Source organism: Thunnus maccoyii, chromosome 19 (assembly GCF_910596095.1).
Source record: "Thunnus maccoyii chromosome 19, fThuMac1.1, whole genome shotgun sequence".
Classification (NCBI taxonomy): Eukaryota; Metazoa; Chordata; class Actinopteri; order Scombriformes; family Scombridae; genus Thunnus; species Thunnus maccoyii.
The window spans coordinates 6,785,561-6,801,244 of NC_056551.1; the positions used below are offsets into that span (position 1 = coordinate 6,785,561).

The 15,684-nt window shown below is 41.0% G+C and overlaps 1 protein-coding gene and 1 long non-coding RNA gene across 2 annotated transcripts in view; one reads left to right on the plus strand and one right to left on the minus strand.

Annotated features, from left to right (window-relative positions):
- LOC121885336 overlaps positions 1-4,621 on the plus strand; it is a 53,022-nt gene extending 48,401 nt beyond the window's left edge. The window contains exon 4 of the long non-coding RNA XR_006092535.1: positions 4,528-4,621. This is a non-coding gene — a long non-coding RNA (uncharacterized LOC121885336). The remainder of the gene's footprint in view (positions 1-4,527) is intronic.
- gtf3c4 (general transcription factor IIIC, polypeptide 4) lies at positions 2,005-12,976 on the minus strand. The gene is made up of 5 exons (XM_042394699.1): positions 12,618-12,976; positions 6,957-8,693; positions 5,169-5,299; positions 4,630-4,718; positions 2,005-2,249 (listed from the first exon to the last, which is right to left on the minus strand). The coding sequence occupies exons 1-5, from the start codon at positions 12,930-12,932 to the stop codon at positions 2,185-2,187; spliced, it is 2,337 nt and encodes a 778-aa protein (XP_042250633.1). The 5' UTR covers positions 12,933-12,976; the 3' UTR covers positions 2,005-2,184.
- Between the last annotated feature and the right edge of the window lie 2,708 nt (positions 12,977-15,684).

Below are 15,684 nucleotides of genomic sequence, written 5' to 3' on the forward strand. Positions count from 1 at the left end.
TCCTTTGTCTAAAAATGCCTAAAAACCTAAATTAAAAACCAGGAAATCATGACGGGCGTCACAGGAGAGGACTGCAGGAAAACAAAGGTTTTGTAATCTGTCAAAAAACAAACAAACCCTTAACTCAAGGTCCACTTACTAGCTTTTTATTAGCTCACAAACTGAGCATTCTTCACCCAACTCTAGCTAGCAAATTAAGATTTTTTTTCTTTCTTTTTCATCAAACTAGTGCTTCTACAGTCAAGAATAAACATTGAACATGATCAGTGGGTTTGTAAATTTTTGTTGTATTTAGTATATAAAGGCTGTTTGAATCCACATGGTCTGATATTCCTTTTTAGTTTATATATTTCTATCATAGCAAACATATAAGCCAGACAGAAGAGAAATACTGACAGTAATCATATTGGTTATTATCTGCTATTTCAAATTGAAGTTTATTAACCTATTAACTGTGAGATTAGGCTCAACTAATGATTAGTAGTCTTTAAAAGGGCCAATGTGAGTAGTTTCAATATAAGTAATAATTATACATATAGTAGTAATAGTAAGTCTACTTAAAAAGTACTATTGTTTTTACCCGTGCCCCTGTTCATTCAAAACATGGATGATTTTTGCAGCTATGTTCCTAAAACTATACTAATCGTACCACCCAACCCAAAACATTTCAGTCTCTTGCAGCCATGCTCAAGATAATGTGATAAATGATTCACTTTATAGTAAAATGGGAGACACCCCCTTCTTCCCCAAATGGACTGAATCTTCTTCTTGGTCCAATAAATGCCAACACTGAGCTGAGAAATGCAGGCTTTAGAAATAAATATATAAATAAATATATATATATATATATAAAAGGTCCCTTTTCATGATGTCCAGAGTGTTGGGAGTAGAGCTGCCTCCTCTCCTCGCCCCGGGGCAGACTATCATCTCCAGTGACACCAGAGGGAGGACAGACCCCACCCCACCTCTGCTGGGCTGGGGGGGGGGGGGGGGGGGGGGGTGGCGGGATGTAAGGGATGAGAGGCCTCGGTGGAGAGAGGCTCTGCTGCTGGCCCGGTCTCCCAGGTCCAGCTTCCTCTTTGATCACCGGCCGCCGACCTCCATGTCTCCAAAACAAGGAAACAGGGCTGAGGGGAGGGACGGAGAACATGCGGCTGAGCCTGTATCCCCTCCCTGCAGCCCTTGTTCTCTCCAAATATGAAAAAAAGGGTTAATTGTATTTAACAATATGCTCTCTAACCCCCACCGTCACCACTGCCGCCGCCACCCTCCCCTCCTTGATTAGAATTAGAATCACATCTGGCGCCATGTTCTGTCCCTCATTACTGCTGAATCTCATTACAACCCGCTCCCGTGGGAGGGACCGCGCCGGGTTTTTAAACACACTTTTCGCTTTCTTCCTGCCTCTTGCTCATCTCATCTGCCTCGCCGCTCCTTCTATTCTGCGTTTACATTAGCGGAAGTCCTCATCTGAGAGAATGACTGAGCACCACCACCCTCCTCATCCTCCTCCTCCTCCTCCCTGCACTTGGAAATTGTTTTACAGTGCCAATTAAAGTAGGTAGGTTGAGTTTTTTCCAGAGTATGTATTATTCAGACTGTATTATTTGTTGCGCTCAAAAAAAAAAGAAAAAAAGAAAAATCACTAAAATAGAACTAGCAGAGTGAGTTCCACTTACTTGCAATAAAAACTACACCAAAGGTTTGAAAATATAGTCAACATAAGGAAAACGAGGGAGCTTATTTATGGTGCCCTGAAGTCCTACTGAATAATAAAAACCTCCATATATAACCACATTTTAAACTTTGTTTCTTTGCACCCTTGTGCAAACACTGTGTCTGGGTGGGAATTAAATTTGAGGGGGAGGGGGAATAAAGAAGTCTGTAAAGTTTGAGTCCAAAATGTTTTACCTCAGTAAAATATTCATTTCAAACCATGGCAGGGGAGAGCAATTTCTCAGCACACTTTGTAGGCTACACTCAAGAGGAAATAGAGTTTGAATGTATAATCAAAGCCTTTTATTTGCACTTTTAAGATACCAATATAAAGTAATAAAACTGTGAACAAAATACATGAAATAAAAAAAGTTGTAGCAGTGATGTCTGACAAAATTGGACCCTGCGTCAGAGCGGGGAGCTCTGAAGGTCGCAGGGAAGCCCTGAGGTTGCTCCGGTCGTTCAGCTCTAGATCATCGGTGAGTCGCAGAGTGTGCAGGGCGCCTGCAGTATCTTCCTTATCCACTCTGGATCTGTGGAGATACAAAACAAAGTCGTGTTTGTACTGAAGATTTCTAAATATGCAATCATTATAAAAACTTTTAAGGCCCCTTTAAGATGCATACTTTACTACATCAATATGATGGCAGTTTCACATGTTGATGCCTCAGTCACTTCTCCGTTAACATCAGGATATCAGTCTTACTAGATCAGACCTGGTAACGTTTCTGTAACTCTGCCAGTAACGCACAAGTCTGAGTGACATAAAGGCTAAGGCACTTTTGTGTAAAAGAGATCTTGATCTTATTGAGACTTCCTGAATAAATAAAGCTTAACTAACTCATTAATTATAATTTCTTATGCACAAAGAAAACGCAATCCACAAAACACTGAATGAGCCATTATTGTTGTTTCATAAAAAAAAATGTTTTCCCCCCTTGCAATGCAGAGAGAAAGAGGTTAAAAAAAACTCATACAACTACAATAATCATAAGACCAACAGTCTCCCTCCCTAACTGTTCAACAATTGTGAATATGCAGCAAAATGCTTCCCATACTGTACAGTGTGTGAGCAAATAGGGATGAAATGAGTCCCAACATTTTTGTCAGTCTATGCTTGGACACAGTAGTGACATTAGAAACAGGCAGCAGAATTCTCTAATAAATAATGAGAAATTACAGAAGTGCATTCACTGTGAGGGCGAGCATCCCTCACATTCATGATGATCATTAACTTGAGGTTTCAACAGCAAATAATACCTGCCTCACATTGGTAAACTGTTAAGAGACAGGAGCTGCGATGATGTTGATTTTGACAGATGCCAAAACTGCACAGACCTGTCAGTCTTTAGCTCAGATAGGCTGGAATGACCAGGAGAGCCCTGCCTCAGGCACTCAGGCAGGACCGATAAAGACCTGGGACGCATCGGGCAGCTAGATGAAGCCAATCCTCAAACACTGAGAAGAGTGCGATGTTTTTCCCTCCAAACTGTGTCCACTGCAGGACCCACATTGCTGGCAATAGACCCCTTGTTTATTTGGCATTTTTAAAAAAGGCACCAAACAAAACCACACGGCCTCATGATTCATTAGTATCTTATCATAATAATTGCTTTAGAAGACTGTATGTGACCCAACGTTGTGCTGGTGTAATGATCCATTAAAGGTGCATTATGTAGAATTTAGTGTTATCTAGTGAAAGGGACTTGGTAGAAATGGAATATAATATTCATAAGTATCTTTTAATTAACGTATAATCACCTGAAAATAAGAATTGTTGTGTTTTCATTTCTTTAAAATGAGTCCTTTATATCTACATAGGGAGTGGGTCCTGTCCCACACCGCCATGTTTCCACAGTAGCCCTGAACGGACAAACCAAAAGCTGGTTCTAGAGAGGGCCTTTTGCAAGTTTCGTGGCCACCATAGTTTCTCCTACATGTTTGACAGGGAGAGGGGGGCATATTCAGTTTGTTATAATCTCCAACCTCACTGCTAGATGCCACTAAATCCTACACACTGCATCTTTAAAATCGTGTGTCAAAGACAGATGTGCTGCAGAAAGATGTCTGAAAACATGTCAAATGTATCTGGCAAAATACATTTTTACATATTTTCTATATTTACATTAAAGCAATACATGCTCATCTCTAAATCCAACAATTAAGCATGAGTATTGGGCTAATTGGCTGCGGAAATTATTAATGCTCTGCTGTTACACCTATACTATACTTTCACTGTCTGAAGTCTTTGTCATACACACACGTTCTGTAAAAACACGATTAGAAACCAGTGCATGTTATTGCACATGTGAGTGTTTGTGTCACAGCCTACCACTGAGCTACACCGGACCAAACTGAATAAAGTCATGCAAAGATAATTAATGTCTGCACCAGAACTCACAATTCCTAAACTACAGTAAATTGAGTAGATTTTAAATCCGCCACTTATCAAAAATGTGGACAAACTGAGACATAAGGGACACAGCTTTCTGATTAGGGAAATACATTATAATCTCTGTTAATCTGTCCAGATGGCATAACTGAATACAGGCTACATACCTGTTTCAAGTGGATTTGTTTGTTGTAAAATAAAAATTCTTGATTGTGCACTCATACTTAAAACTTTGAGACATGACAAAGTTGTTTTTTGTTCTTTTTTCTGTGAATGTGGCAAAAACAAAGTCTCAACCAAGGACCTGAGATAAACTTTCTGACCAGTTTTTGAACTTCCTGATCAGTTTTACAAAAAATCTCCACTAATTCTAATAATCATTCATGTTAAATATTGTGTTTTGTGTGTGATCTGAACAGCCGAGCGGGACGAGGGCTGACGTTGAAGGTTTCAGGACTAGACGGCTGATCGAGAGCGTGACTGTCAAATGGAGGTGGAGGAAGACGGAAAGTGGCGCTTACCTTCAGGCTCTGGCAGTCTGGAGATGCTATCCAGCAAGAGGCAACGTCTAAACGTCAGCGTCTGGCAGGCCTGGTATGACAACACACACCTGGAGGAGACCGAGAGAAAGGCATTAGTGAGCTAGCTGGCAGGGACAGAGACATGCACACGCACGCTCACACACACACACAAACTCACAAAAGTGGAGCAAAAACAGCGCTGAGGTACAGCTGACGGGCACAGATTTCATTCTCAGTGCCCACCAGACACACCACGATCTAGCTAGCGAGAAGGCTGTAGAAATGTTTGACAGACGATATTTATAAGACGATGAGAGTGGCGCATGGGTAAATATCAAAAGGTGGGAGGCTTGATTACAGCTCTGTGAAGATAAATAAACCGTCAAAGAAGGCATTTGGCATTAAGATTCAATTCATGTCTTGACTGTCAGGCTCAACTGTGTTATCTGAACCAGAGGCTGAAGCTAATAAAAAACATCTTTAGTGGATTAGATTTGAACTTGTGGAAGTTGTTCAGAAGTCAAGGATAATCTTTATACCTGAGCCACATGTGACCGTTTTTACAGATTGCTTGTTTGTGGTCCGTGAAGGGCAGCACGGCCTGACACAGGCTGCAGCGCTCCGAGAACGTCTGCTTGTTCATCTTGTTCTTGATGTGGCCGATCAGGACCTGAGAGGGATGACACACACAGAGCCGGAGGGTGTGAGTGAAGGCAAATATAACACTGAAGTTTAATCCAACTTTTATATTGGCAGCAGAGAAGACACAAGTGAGTTTAATTCTAATCTCATAAAAGGCTCAATGGAACAGTTTTATTTTGAGCTGATCTGAAACACTAATATCAGAGCTGATCTTGTCATATTTTCAGTTCTGGGTGAGCAAAGCCATATCAAGATCCAATCCTTTGTTTATTTGATCCAAATGCACTGCATCTTCACCTGATGACATGTACTATACAAGACTTAAAGGGAAACTTCTGTATTTTTCAACTTGGACCCTATTTTCCCATCTTTTTGTGTCTAAGCGACTAATGGGGACAATTTTTTAAATTGGTTCTCTGTATGATCCTTTCCATAATGTTGTCAGACACTTACAATAACAATCTGAGCCTTTCAATGGCAAAACAAGCACTTTCAGTAGATGTACACTGAAGAGGTGCAATGGCCCTGTCAGATTACACTGCAGCCCGTTTTGCAGCAGCCGTTTCTGCATACAGTGTCCTTGGGTTGCATCAAAGGCGCTTAATTGTAAATACTGAAACATACACTATATGGATCCCTGTCCACATACATTTTTGTACTTTTGGCCTGGGGTTGTTCTCATGGTTTAGTTGGTTCTTATTAAAGATCTCATGAAATGGTCACTGGAACTTCCTGGGAAACAGTACATATTCAGTGTGGATGTCATGCTGCACAACTGAGTGTACCAATAAACCAGTAAAGTAATAAGACATTTTTCAACAAGTCCACCTATCTGCCCATCTTATCAAATCAAACTCCTTTTTCTTAATAACTGAAATCCCATTGGCTTATATTTAAGATTGACCACTCACTGACCTGTTTCAGCAGGAAATACATCACTACATCATTAAAGAAGTAATGATACCATTTCATAGGACCCTGAAGGGAAATCTGACTGCTACAGCATACACTGATATTTTGAAAAATAGTGTGCTTTCAACTTTGTAGCAACAGTTTAAAGAAGACCCTTTTCCTGTTTCAACATCACAATGCTCCCACACACAAAGCCAGGTCTATAAAGAAACGGTTTTCCCAGTTGAGAGTGGAAGAGCTTAACTGTCCTGCTCAGAGCCCTGACCTCACCAACGCTCTTGTGGATGAATGGGAGCAAATCTCTGCAGCCAGGCTCCCACATCTTGTGGAAAGCCTTCCCTGAGGAGTGAAGGCTGTATCAGCATATAAAGCTCATGGCTATGGAATGACATATGGCTGTTCACATGCTGAAAGGCAATGTAGTGTAGCATAGTGAGGATTCAACGTCAGCAAACTGACTCATGAAATGTCAGTTACACAACAACATCTATACAAGTGTGTTTGTGTGTATATTATATATTACACATACATACACACACATCAAAAGTTACGTAGTCTCACTTTAAAGTAAAATTGTGATGCGGGCCATTTTCTTAAATGAGCTTAATGCCGTTAAACATTTGTTAGCCAACTTTACTGACTTTAATGTGCTTTAAGTGAACACTGTGCTAATATGCTGCATTATATAAATATCACTTTGGGATTGCTCTGATAAAAGTATTTGTGGTATGATGCAGAAGTGAATAACTATCAGGTAAGTCAGTGAGTTTTACCTCTGCAGCTCTGTCGTTAGCGTCTCTGGCGAGGTACTCCACCAGGCCACAGGTAGGTATGCTGGTGTTCTGAGCGATCCAGGTGTTGAGATACACCACGCCCAGCACCTTCTTCATGTTCTCTCTCATCAGGTGGGTCTCCACAGCATTGATCCAAGCCTGCACCTCTGCCATCTGCTCCTCCAGATTCTCCTCCTTCAACTGTTTTACTCCACCGGGCTCGCCTTCCTCTTGCACAGCTTCTTCTTCGTTTTCTCCGTCCTCCTCTTCCTCGTCCCTGACAAACACCTTGTTGTCCTCGTGCGTAGGTTTCCAGTGGTGATCTGTCGGAGGTGTCTGTAGTGACTGGTAAAGTATACGCACTAAAAAGAGCTTGAAACGCCACAAGTAGGGCGAGTCTACTTCCTGGATCTTTTGGTCGAGCTCTTCCTGCAGCGACGCAGGAATGCACTTGTTTTTCAAAATTTGCCACCTCACGATATCAAGCAGGTCAGCCAGTTTGTACAGGTTCTGCATGGGGGACTTGAGCAGCATTGCTGCTGCTGTTTCTGGAGTTTTCAGGGTCACAAAGTGCACCTGGTAGGTCCTGTTAACTGGGTGATAGGCACCAACCATACCTTGTGTGCTGGCAAGCGCAATATACGCTCCATTGTGGCTCACTGCAATCCCATGTATCCGCCTCCCTGTTAGGTTTTCAGGTCGCAACATGTCCTCTTGATTGAAAATCAAAGTGTTCTCTGTAAATGTCGGTGTCAGCTTTTTTATCCACCCATCTATGGAACATGTGTACACTGCTACGCCATGTTGACTGACTGCTAGTGAGACCACAGGGAGCGAGTGGAGCCCTGCCACATGAGAGTTGTACACATTTAATCCGGCTGGCGAAATCATGAGCAAACACCAAAAGACGTAGCAGCCGCGTGAGGCGACAATGAGGCTGCAGCTGGATTTATGTATCGGGTGGATCATTGGGACACATTTGATGTTTTCAACAGCGATCTCGTCGCACTCTTTCCAGAGGATGACGGGATGTCGGAGGGTGAAGTAGCCCTTCACTCCCGACAGGCTGACCGGCATGATCTTGACGGGTCCCACCTCACTGCCGACAATCAGGCCGCTCATCCGGCGATCTGCGCTTTCATACTCCCACCACGCCAAGTCACTGGGTCTAGTCACACCTGATTCGATGATATCATAAAACACGACATCTGCCCCGTTTAAAAAGGGCACCACAAATTTCCACAAAACAAGGTCACCGTTCTCCATTAAGATGGCGAGGAGTACCATCTCCACGTCTATGCATGTGTTGTCTGACTGAACCTGTTTGATGGTGTAAACGCTCGACCACTCCATCCTCAGAGGAGTCTGCATACGGAAACGCCGCTGCAGCTCGTCAAAGTCCAGCAGGTTTGCCTGCGGCGGCTTGTTGTCCTTTTTGGCGTAGCCTCGCTCCTTCACCCTCTCACTGTACTTTTTGGTGAGATCAACGAGCATGTTCCACTCAAGACGCTTGTGGCTATTATGAATGGTAAGTCTATGGTCAAGTGTTAGACAAGCGAGCAGACAGCGTCCACTAGAGTCACAACCTAACGGAGACCAACTGGCATACTTTATTCCTTTGTGCACTCCTAACGATGGGTTCATCACTCGGTCCGCCAGAAAAACTTGCCTTACAGTGGGGTCGGGATGTGAGGAAAACTTCTCCATGGCTTCAGTTTGCTCTTTGGTTGGTCCCACCTTAAAAGTTATAAAACACAAAAGAAAGCAATAATTAAGGTTAAAGGTCAGATTTAAGAAAAGTTTGCAAGTCATCCAAACTACTGTACATGTGCAACATACATTAACATTTGATTGCACTGACACATTTTTGAACCCCAAAACACTTTGAAATGGAACAAAAACTCAGAATCATGTAGTATTTGGGAGTTATAGTTTTAAACTGAGAAATTTCAGAAAACCTGAAAAGTGATGCTTGCAATTCTTCAGGTCTGAGAAGCATCTCTGATTTCTGCTACTAATTGTCAACCTCTGTTAATTTTGGGTTACACTGACATCAGTACAAGTGATTTTTTGGACAGCAGAAGTAATTATCCTAAATTAACCAGAGTAGTTGCAAAGTATTCTTTGTAAGTAAAGTGATAATGACCTGAAAGATACTACAGGTTCATGGATATTGTGCATCATTGACAAATAAACTGGATCAGATGGATATTTGACATAACAATATAGCAGTGTAGCAAAATGTATTTTAATTTCCTGTATCAGGGATTTCTATTCACATGTGGGATGGTTTTGGTAAATGACTACCAACACTCTGTTTTGGCAGAAGATCCTGCCACTTAAACAAGGATAACACAACAGCCGCCACCTGGATGGGTGATGTAGCAGTGTCATCATATTATATGTGGTCTCTAAAAATCGAGTTGTGCTTTGAGTGCCATCATTTACTGCTCCCAGTTCAGCAACACTCATATGTACGAGCAGTTAATCATATGTATAAATGACAGCAGGAAACAAATGTTCCCTTCTGTCACTGTGCCTTGTGAATGATAAAATTCAGCTACATCCAACAGTTTATCTGCCAAGTCCTTTTTTGGAGAGAAGACGAACCTATAAACAATCATGTTTGTACGCCAGAGCAGCTGCGCAGAGACAAATTTCCCACAGCAAAATCATTTGTCAGTTTTTCACTCTCTCGTTTCATCAACACTTGTATTGCGTAGCTATAATTATTTTACTTCCAGTTTAGTAAGTAAATAATGAAAATACAGAAACATCCACCACTGCCAAACTAATAGCACACAGGTTTAAGCATTGCTGAGCTCGGAGTTTCTAAGGCATGTTTACACAAGTTGCTGTGCAAGTACACAAATAGAAACACTACTACAACTCACAGATGTCATTTTTAATCACCTGAGTATTCTTTAGACACATCAGTGTTACTTATTAACAATGGCTGTAACATAAAATGTTCTGGCACTTGTGTTGCAAATAATGTCCAAAATCTGACTTCACTTGCCATATATGGGGAACACTGCACTAAACTCTATCAGGTCACATCAATCCCTTGTTCCTCTCTGATTAAAATCATTTTTGGCTGACCAAGACTCACTGCAAAAATCACAGCTGCAACAATTAATCAACTAGTTATCAACAGAAAATTAATCTAAATCTATTTTGATAACCAATAATGGTTTTAGTATTTTGTTAAGGAAAAAATCTTAAACATTAGCTACATTTGGTTTCTCACATGGGAAGATTTGATGCTTTTCTTTGTCATACATAATGGTAAACTTGATATTTAGGTTTTGGACTGTTGGTCAGACACAACAAGACATTAGAAGCCATGACATTGGGCTAGGTGGAGTTATTAATTTTCCACTATTGTCAAATAACACGATTCATCGAGAAAATAATCGGCATTGTAATCAATAATCAAAATTAATCAAAAAGCAAATTAAACACAGCTGATGGCTGAAGCAGAGATTTATTTTGCTCAACTTTCTTCACTTTTTTTCCTGTCCTGCTTTAAACATTTCAGACAACTGGGAATGTGGTGGACACATCGTCTTCATCTAAAGGGAGTGAAAACCATTTAAAAAAATTATTTTTGTGTCCCAGGACTGTTCCTTAAAATCACAAGAGCCCCCTTTTCCATAATAGCTGGAGAAATGAAAATTAATTTGGTGTTTTAGCAGGTCAGAATATCTGTCAGTGGTTCACGGATAAGTAAGATACTGTCTGACCATCTGATTTTTGCACCAAATGAATCAAGGTTTAGCAATCATTTGCCATAGAATGTCCAGAGTATTAAGCAGGGCTGCAATTAACAATCATTTTCATTAACAATGAATCTGACGTATATTTTTTTGATTTATCGATCAATTGTTTAGTCTATGCACTGTCACAAAATTGGGGGGAAAAAAATCCCCATCGTAACGTCCCAGAGCCCAAGATGACATCTTCAGCAGATATTCAGTTTACAGTGATATATGACAAAGAAAAGCAACAAATCTTTGCATTTGAGAGGCTGGAATAGTTGATTATTTTTCTGTCAATCAACTAATTGATTAAATGACTAATTGTTTCAGCTCATGTATTAAGGTTGTCATTTCTTCTACAATGTGCTTATCTATATCAATCTAATAAAATCATCAAACTAACACCTAACTGTAGAGATGAAATGCTTAGTGGATTGATCGTTCATCAGGTAAAGATGCCAAATATTTATGGGTTCCTGCTTCTCAAATGTGCAGATTTGCTGTTTCTCTTTATATCTTTGTAAACTGAAAGTCTTTAGGTTTTGGACTTTTGGTCGGGGAAAACGTGCAATTTGAGGACGTCACCTTGGACTCTGGGAGCTTGTTATGGGCATTTCTTACAATAATATTATCTGTCAGTCAATTAAGACTTTTATCAATTAGTGAAAATAATTGATTTGTCAATTAACCAAACAAATGATCAACCACACCAATCAGGGTTGTAACTAACAATTATTTTCATTATTGATTAATCTGTTGATTATTTTCTCGATCAATGGATTAGTTGTTTGGCCCATAAAATGTCAGAAAATGGTGAAACATGTCCATCATTGCTTCCCAAAGCCCAAGATGACGTCCTCAAATGTCCTCTTTTGTTCCGACCGACAGTCGGGTGCCTTCAAGAATGGTCAAAGACGGGTCTCCAAAAACACTCCATCTACCAAGTTACGCCAGTGATAGGGAAAAGCAGACACTAAATTATCATACTACTACATACTTAAGAATAAAGTAATGGATAATGGACATAGGATTGGAGGTGGCGCCTCATTCATTCCTATGAAAGTTGCTCAGTGGTGCATGAAGTTCGACTTTCCGGAATAAAACTTCCCCGATCTTCTGCACCCATAGAGCAAGCACACTAGCGTTTCCTTTAACTTCGCTTCCCAACCACATGCACACCAGAGACTTCCGCCAGACAAGCCAGCTAACTCCTGGTTTAGCCCTCTGCTAACTTGAACAGGATAAAAAAATTCAATCGTGCAGCTCTTCAAGACTTTCCAAATGTTATCGAACTGAATGGATCAAATTCTAATAGTGAAACAAGTCATGTTGCGGAGTTGTGACACTCAAAAAAAAAAAGTATCCACTGTTTTTAGAGCTGCTCCTTTTCCCATGATTGTGTGCGGGAAAGATGCTTTTTAGACCAGTGTGCATCACACGACGGACCCGTAATTACACGGTTTGGCCACTATGTCAAATTGGCTTCAAAGCCTAGCACTGTTCCTGGGGGATGCTGCTAATCAGCTGCTCTGCTGGGAAACCCACCTGTCTTTGGTGAACACACCATCAGTAGCAGACTGGACCAGAACACATGCAATGCATTCTGGTTGTGGTGGGATTCCCCCTTAAGAGTGATTTTGGGAATCTGCAGCCTTTTTCTCAGTTTTCTCTAGTTATAAAGGCACCAATTTAGAAAATAATTGAACATTTCTATTACATGGGTGACCTAGTTTTAAAAAATTATCATAATCACAACTGTGAAGTTTCCCTTTAACTGCTTCCATACCTGTAAACTGGAGGGGGTGCGCTAACTAGCTGCGCAGACGCCTGTAAGGTTGTTATTGCTTCCTGATACAGCATATTACTTAATTTAGAGAGTTCAACATTTGTGGATATTTACCCGTAATCTGTGCACCTCAGTGGGCACGGGGATGGAGGTCCTGTGCAGCGCCAGGTCCTGTTTGTTGCTGTGGACGTCACAAACCAGCTCCATCAGCGACATGGAGTTGGTGGTGCACACAGCCAGGCGGTGGTCCTGCGACCAAGAGAGCGGCTGCAGCCCGCTGACCGGGGCCATGAGCGGGACGACGGGCTCCCGCCTAACTGGCACATCCTCCGGCCCGAAGACAAGCCCACCGTCGTTCTCGGGCTCCGTCTTTATGACCACATTTCTGGGAAGTGAATCCGCCGAGTCTGGCGGACTGGTAGCCGACATGTTTTCTGTGTGGTGGAAGTGACGTCGGCGCGCGCGGGAGGAGAGGAGGGAGGGACTTCCTCCGCGGAGTTAAATAGTGCACTGTGGATGATGTCAACAACCAAGTTTACATCCATTTAACACTGCTGTTAGGAGGAGTAATATATATATTGTAAAAAGTAAAAACCAAAAACAAAACAAAAAACACCCACACCCATGTTAAAATGTCCTGCAAAAGATGCCAAATTATCAATTTATTTTTATTTTTTAGAAATTATTGAATGTTGCATATGAAAATATGTTCCCAGTCTCCATATGTATTCAAAAAGCTATAGGTTTCTCTCATATTGTCACATTGTATTCATTTTTATTCTATTTTAAATCACAAGTCAGATCACTCAAATATTGATAATGAGATTTTCCTTTTGATTGTTATCTCAGATCTAAAGAGCACAGACTGAAGCTATTAAGACATGTGAGTACAGAATGATCCATAATGTCAGTTCATTATAGGTAAGGGAAAAATGTTGGGTATTGTCAAAGGCCACAAAGGGATTATAAATTGGGTGCTATAATTTATTTCAGTGGTTTTTAACCCATCCCAAGATAATTCTGTGGGGTCAAAATATTCTTTTTTTTGTCTTGTGTGATTATAAACCAGATAGCTTTGGGTTTTGGTCTATTGGTCAAACAAGTCAGGCAGCTTGGTGATGTCAGCCTGGCCTTTGAAAAAATATGACAGACATTTTGTGCCGTTTTCTTACATTTTGTAGACCAAGCAACATGAGTTACAGTCCCAATGCCATATGTGCATATTCATATGTAGGCTATGAATATGCATGTAATTTAGTATGTATGCAAATACATACCTTGCCATTCACATTGATCACATGTACCTTTAACCTTTTTCTGAGTCCTTGGTCCTGCTCACAACTCAGGATAACAAACATTTAATAGACTGAGCCTTTTTAGCAAACAACAAACAGGAAACACTATGTCTGAGAGCAGAAGTTCAGCTCATTATCATGTACGGAGCAGATGAACATGTGTAGGACGACCGCTTCATCTTCCTCCATAAGTAAACAGAATACTTTAATGTAAAAATGTGAAGCAGGTGTACCATTTCTATTTACAAGATGATGATTGCAGTTTTTGACCTGCCAGCTGTCAGAACAACGAGCACTGATCAAATGTGGAAAATACCATAACTGATCTCTGAGATGTTGTCTTTTGAACTCCTCACTTCACTTGAATGCCAATCACTTTCCCCCTCAGACTGTCAGCATGCATCTAAAGGAATCACAATCAATGCATGCAATATTTCTATTGAAATATTTGTCTTCATACATTAGATTTTTTTTCTTTATAGAACGCTTACACCACATTTTCTCTAACATCATAGTAATGTATGTGCCTATAAGGTCTGTTTGTTTTTCGTTTGTTTGACTTTGGCAAAGCCACAATGTCTCAGAACAATACAGCACATTCAGACTTGGACAGTGTGTCAGGACACTTGCACATCCTTGTTTTAATTAAATTAGATTAGATGAAACTTTAATGATGTCCATGGGGAAATTTAGTAATCTATGTGACACATTCATTCAAAGAGGTTAGACCTATGTTGAAACAGCCCTGACACTCCACAATGACATATTCACCAGTCTGAGAGAGAAAAAAAATGAATTCAGTCCCTGACAGGTACGACATCAGTCATTTCATCTGTCCAAGTGTGGTCACTCGTCACCAAGAGAGATCATTAATTGTCATATTTCAGTGTTAATTAATAAAAATACGAAAACGATCCCGTCTGCAGTAGATGGCACAGATATATATCAGCGTGTTTTATGCAGTGAGTCAGTGGACGCTCTTGGACCGGTCAAAGGTCAAACTGCTGCAGTCGGATGCAGCGCTAGAGATTCCCAGGCACATAGTGATTTGTCACAGCCCTCACATGAAAGCTCCTCTCGCAGTAGCTGCCTGACTCTCAGCAAGATGACAGCGGGATTTCAACAGGCAGAGTTATTTGTCACAAAACAAATTGTTACAAATCTGTGAGACAAATATAGAATAGCGCACCCACCATGTTTTAATCTCTCATTTTTCTGTCTTTTGTTTCGATAATCGAAATGAATAAATGAACGGGGACCATGGTATGTTTCATTCTTAATGAAGCGTGTAGTGAATGAATATTTCAGACACCTGCTGTGTGTCTTTGGTGGATTTTGACTGGGGACCCAATCCCAGCCTGGGATGTATGAATGTTGGATTAAACATTCATCAAATGCTGTCACAAAAACTTTATCCTCTCCTGTCAACCACATAAAGACGGAAACAGGCCCCTGCGCAGGCCAAAGAAACCCATCCATGATTTGAACCTCAGTCTTTGGTTTACTTATTGTTTGGTAGTGGAATTATTTAGGCTGCGCTTGAGTCATGTCTGAAGGTATATAGGTTATGTAGTGTGGGTTTATGGATATGGATGGGGTCAGCTCAGGTCAATTCCCTGCATCTCTAATATCCACCTGCTGTCTTGTTATTGCCTGTAGGTTGCACTTCAGCCTTTCAACCCTCAGTAGACCACATCCTCTTCTGTTTGCTCGCTCCAAGTGTCAGTGGAGCCGCTTACATGTATCCTGTGAGGAAACCCACAGGGATGTTTTGATGCATGGTTCATCATACATGTTTTAATCATTCAGTCTTTCAGACACCTCCCAGGAGAGGGCTGCTGCAGCGCATTACCGAGTACACACAATTAGTGACATAATCATGATGA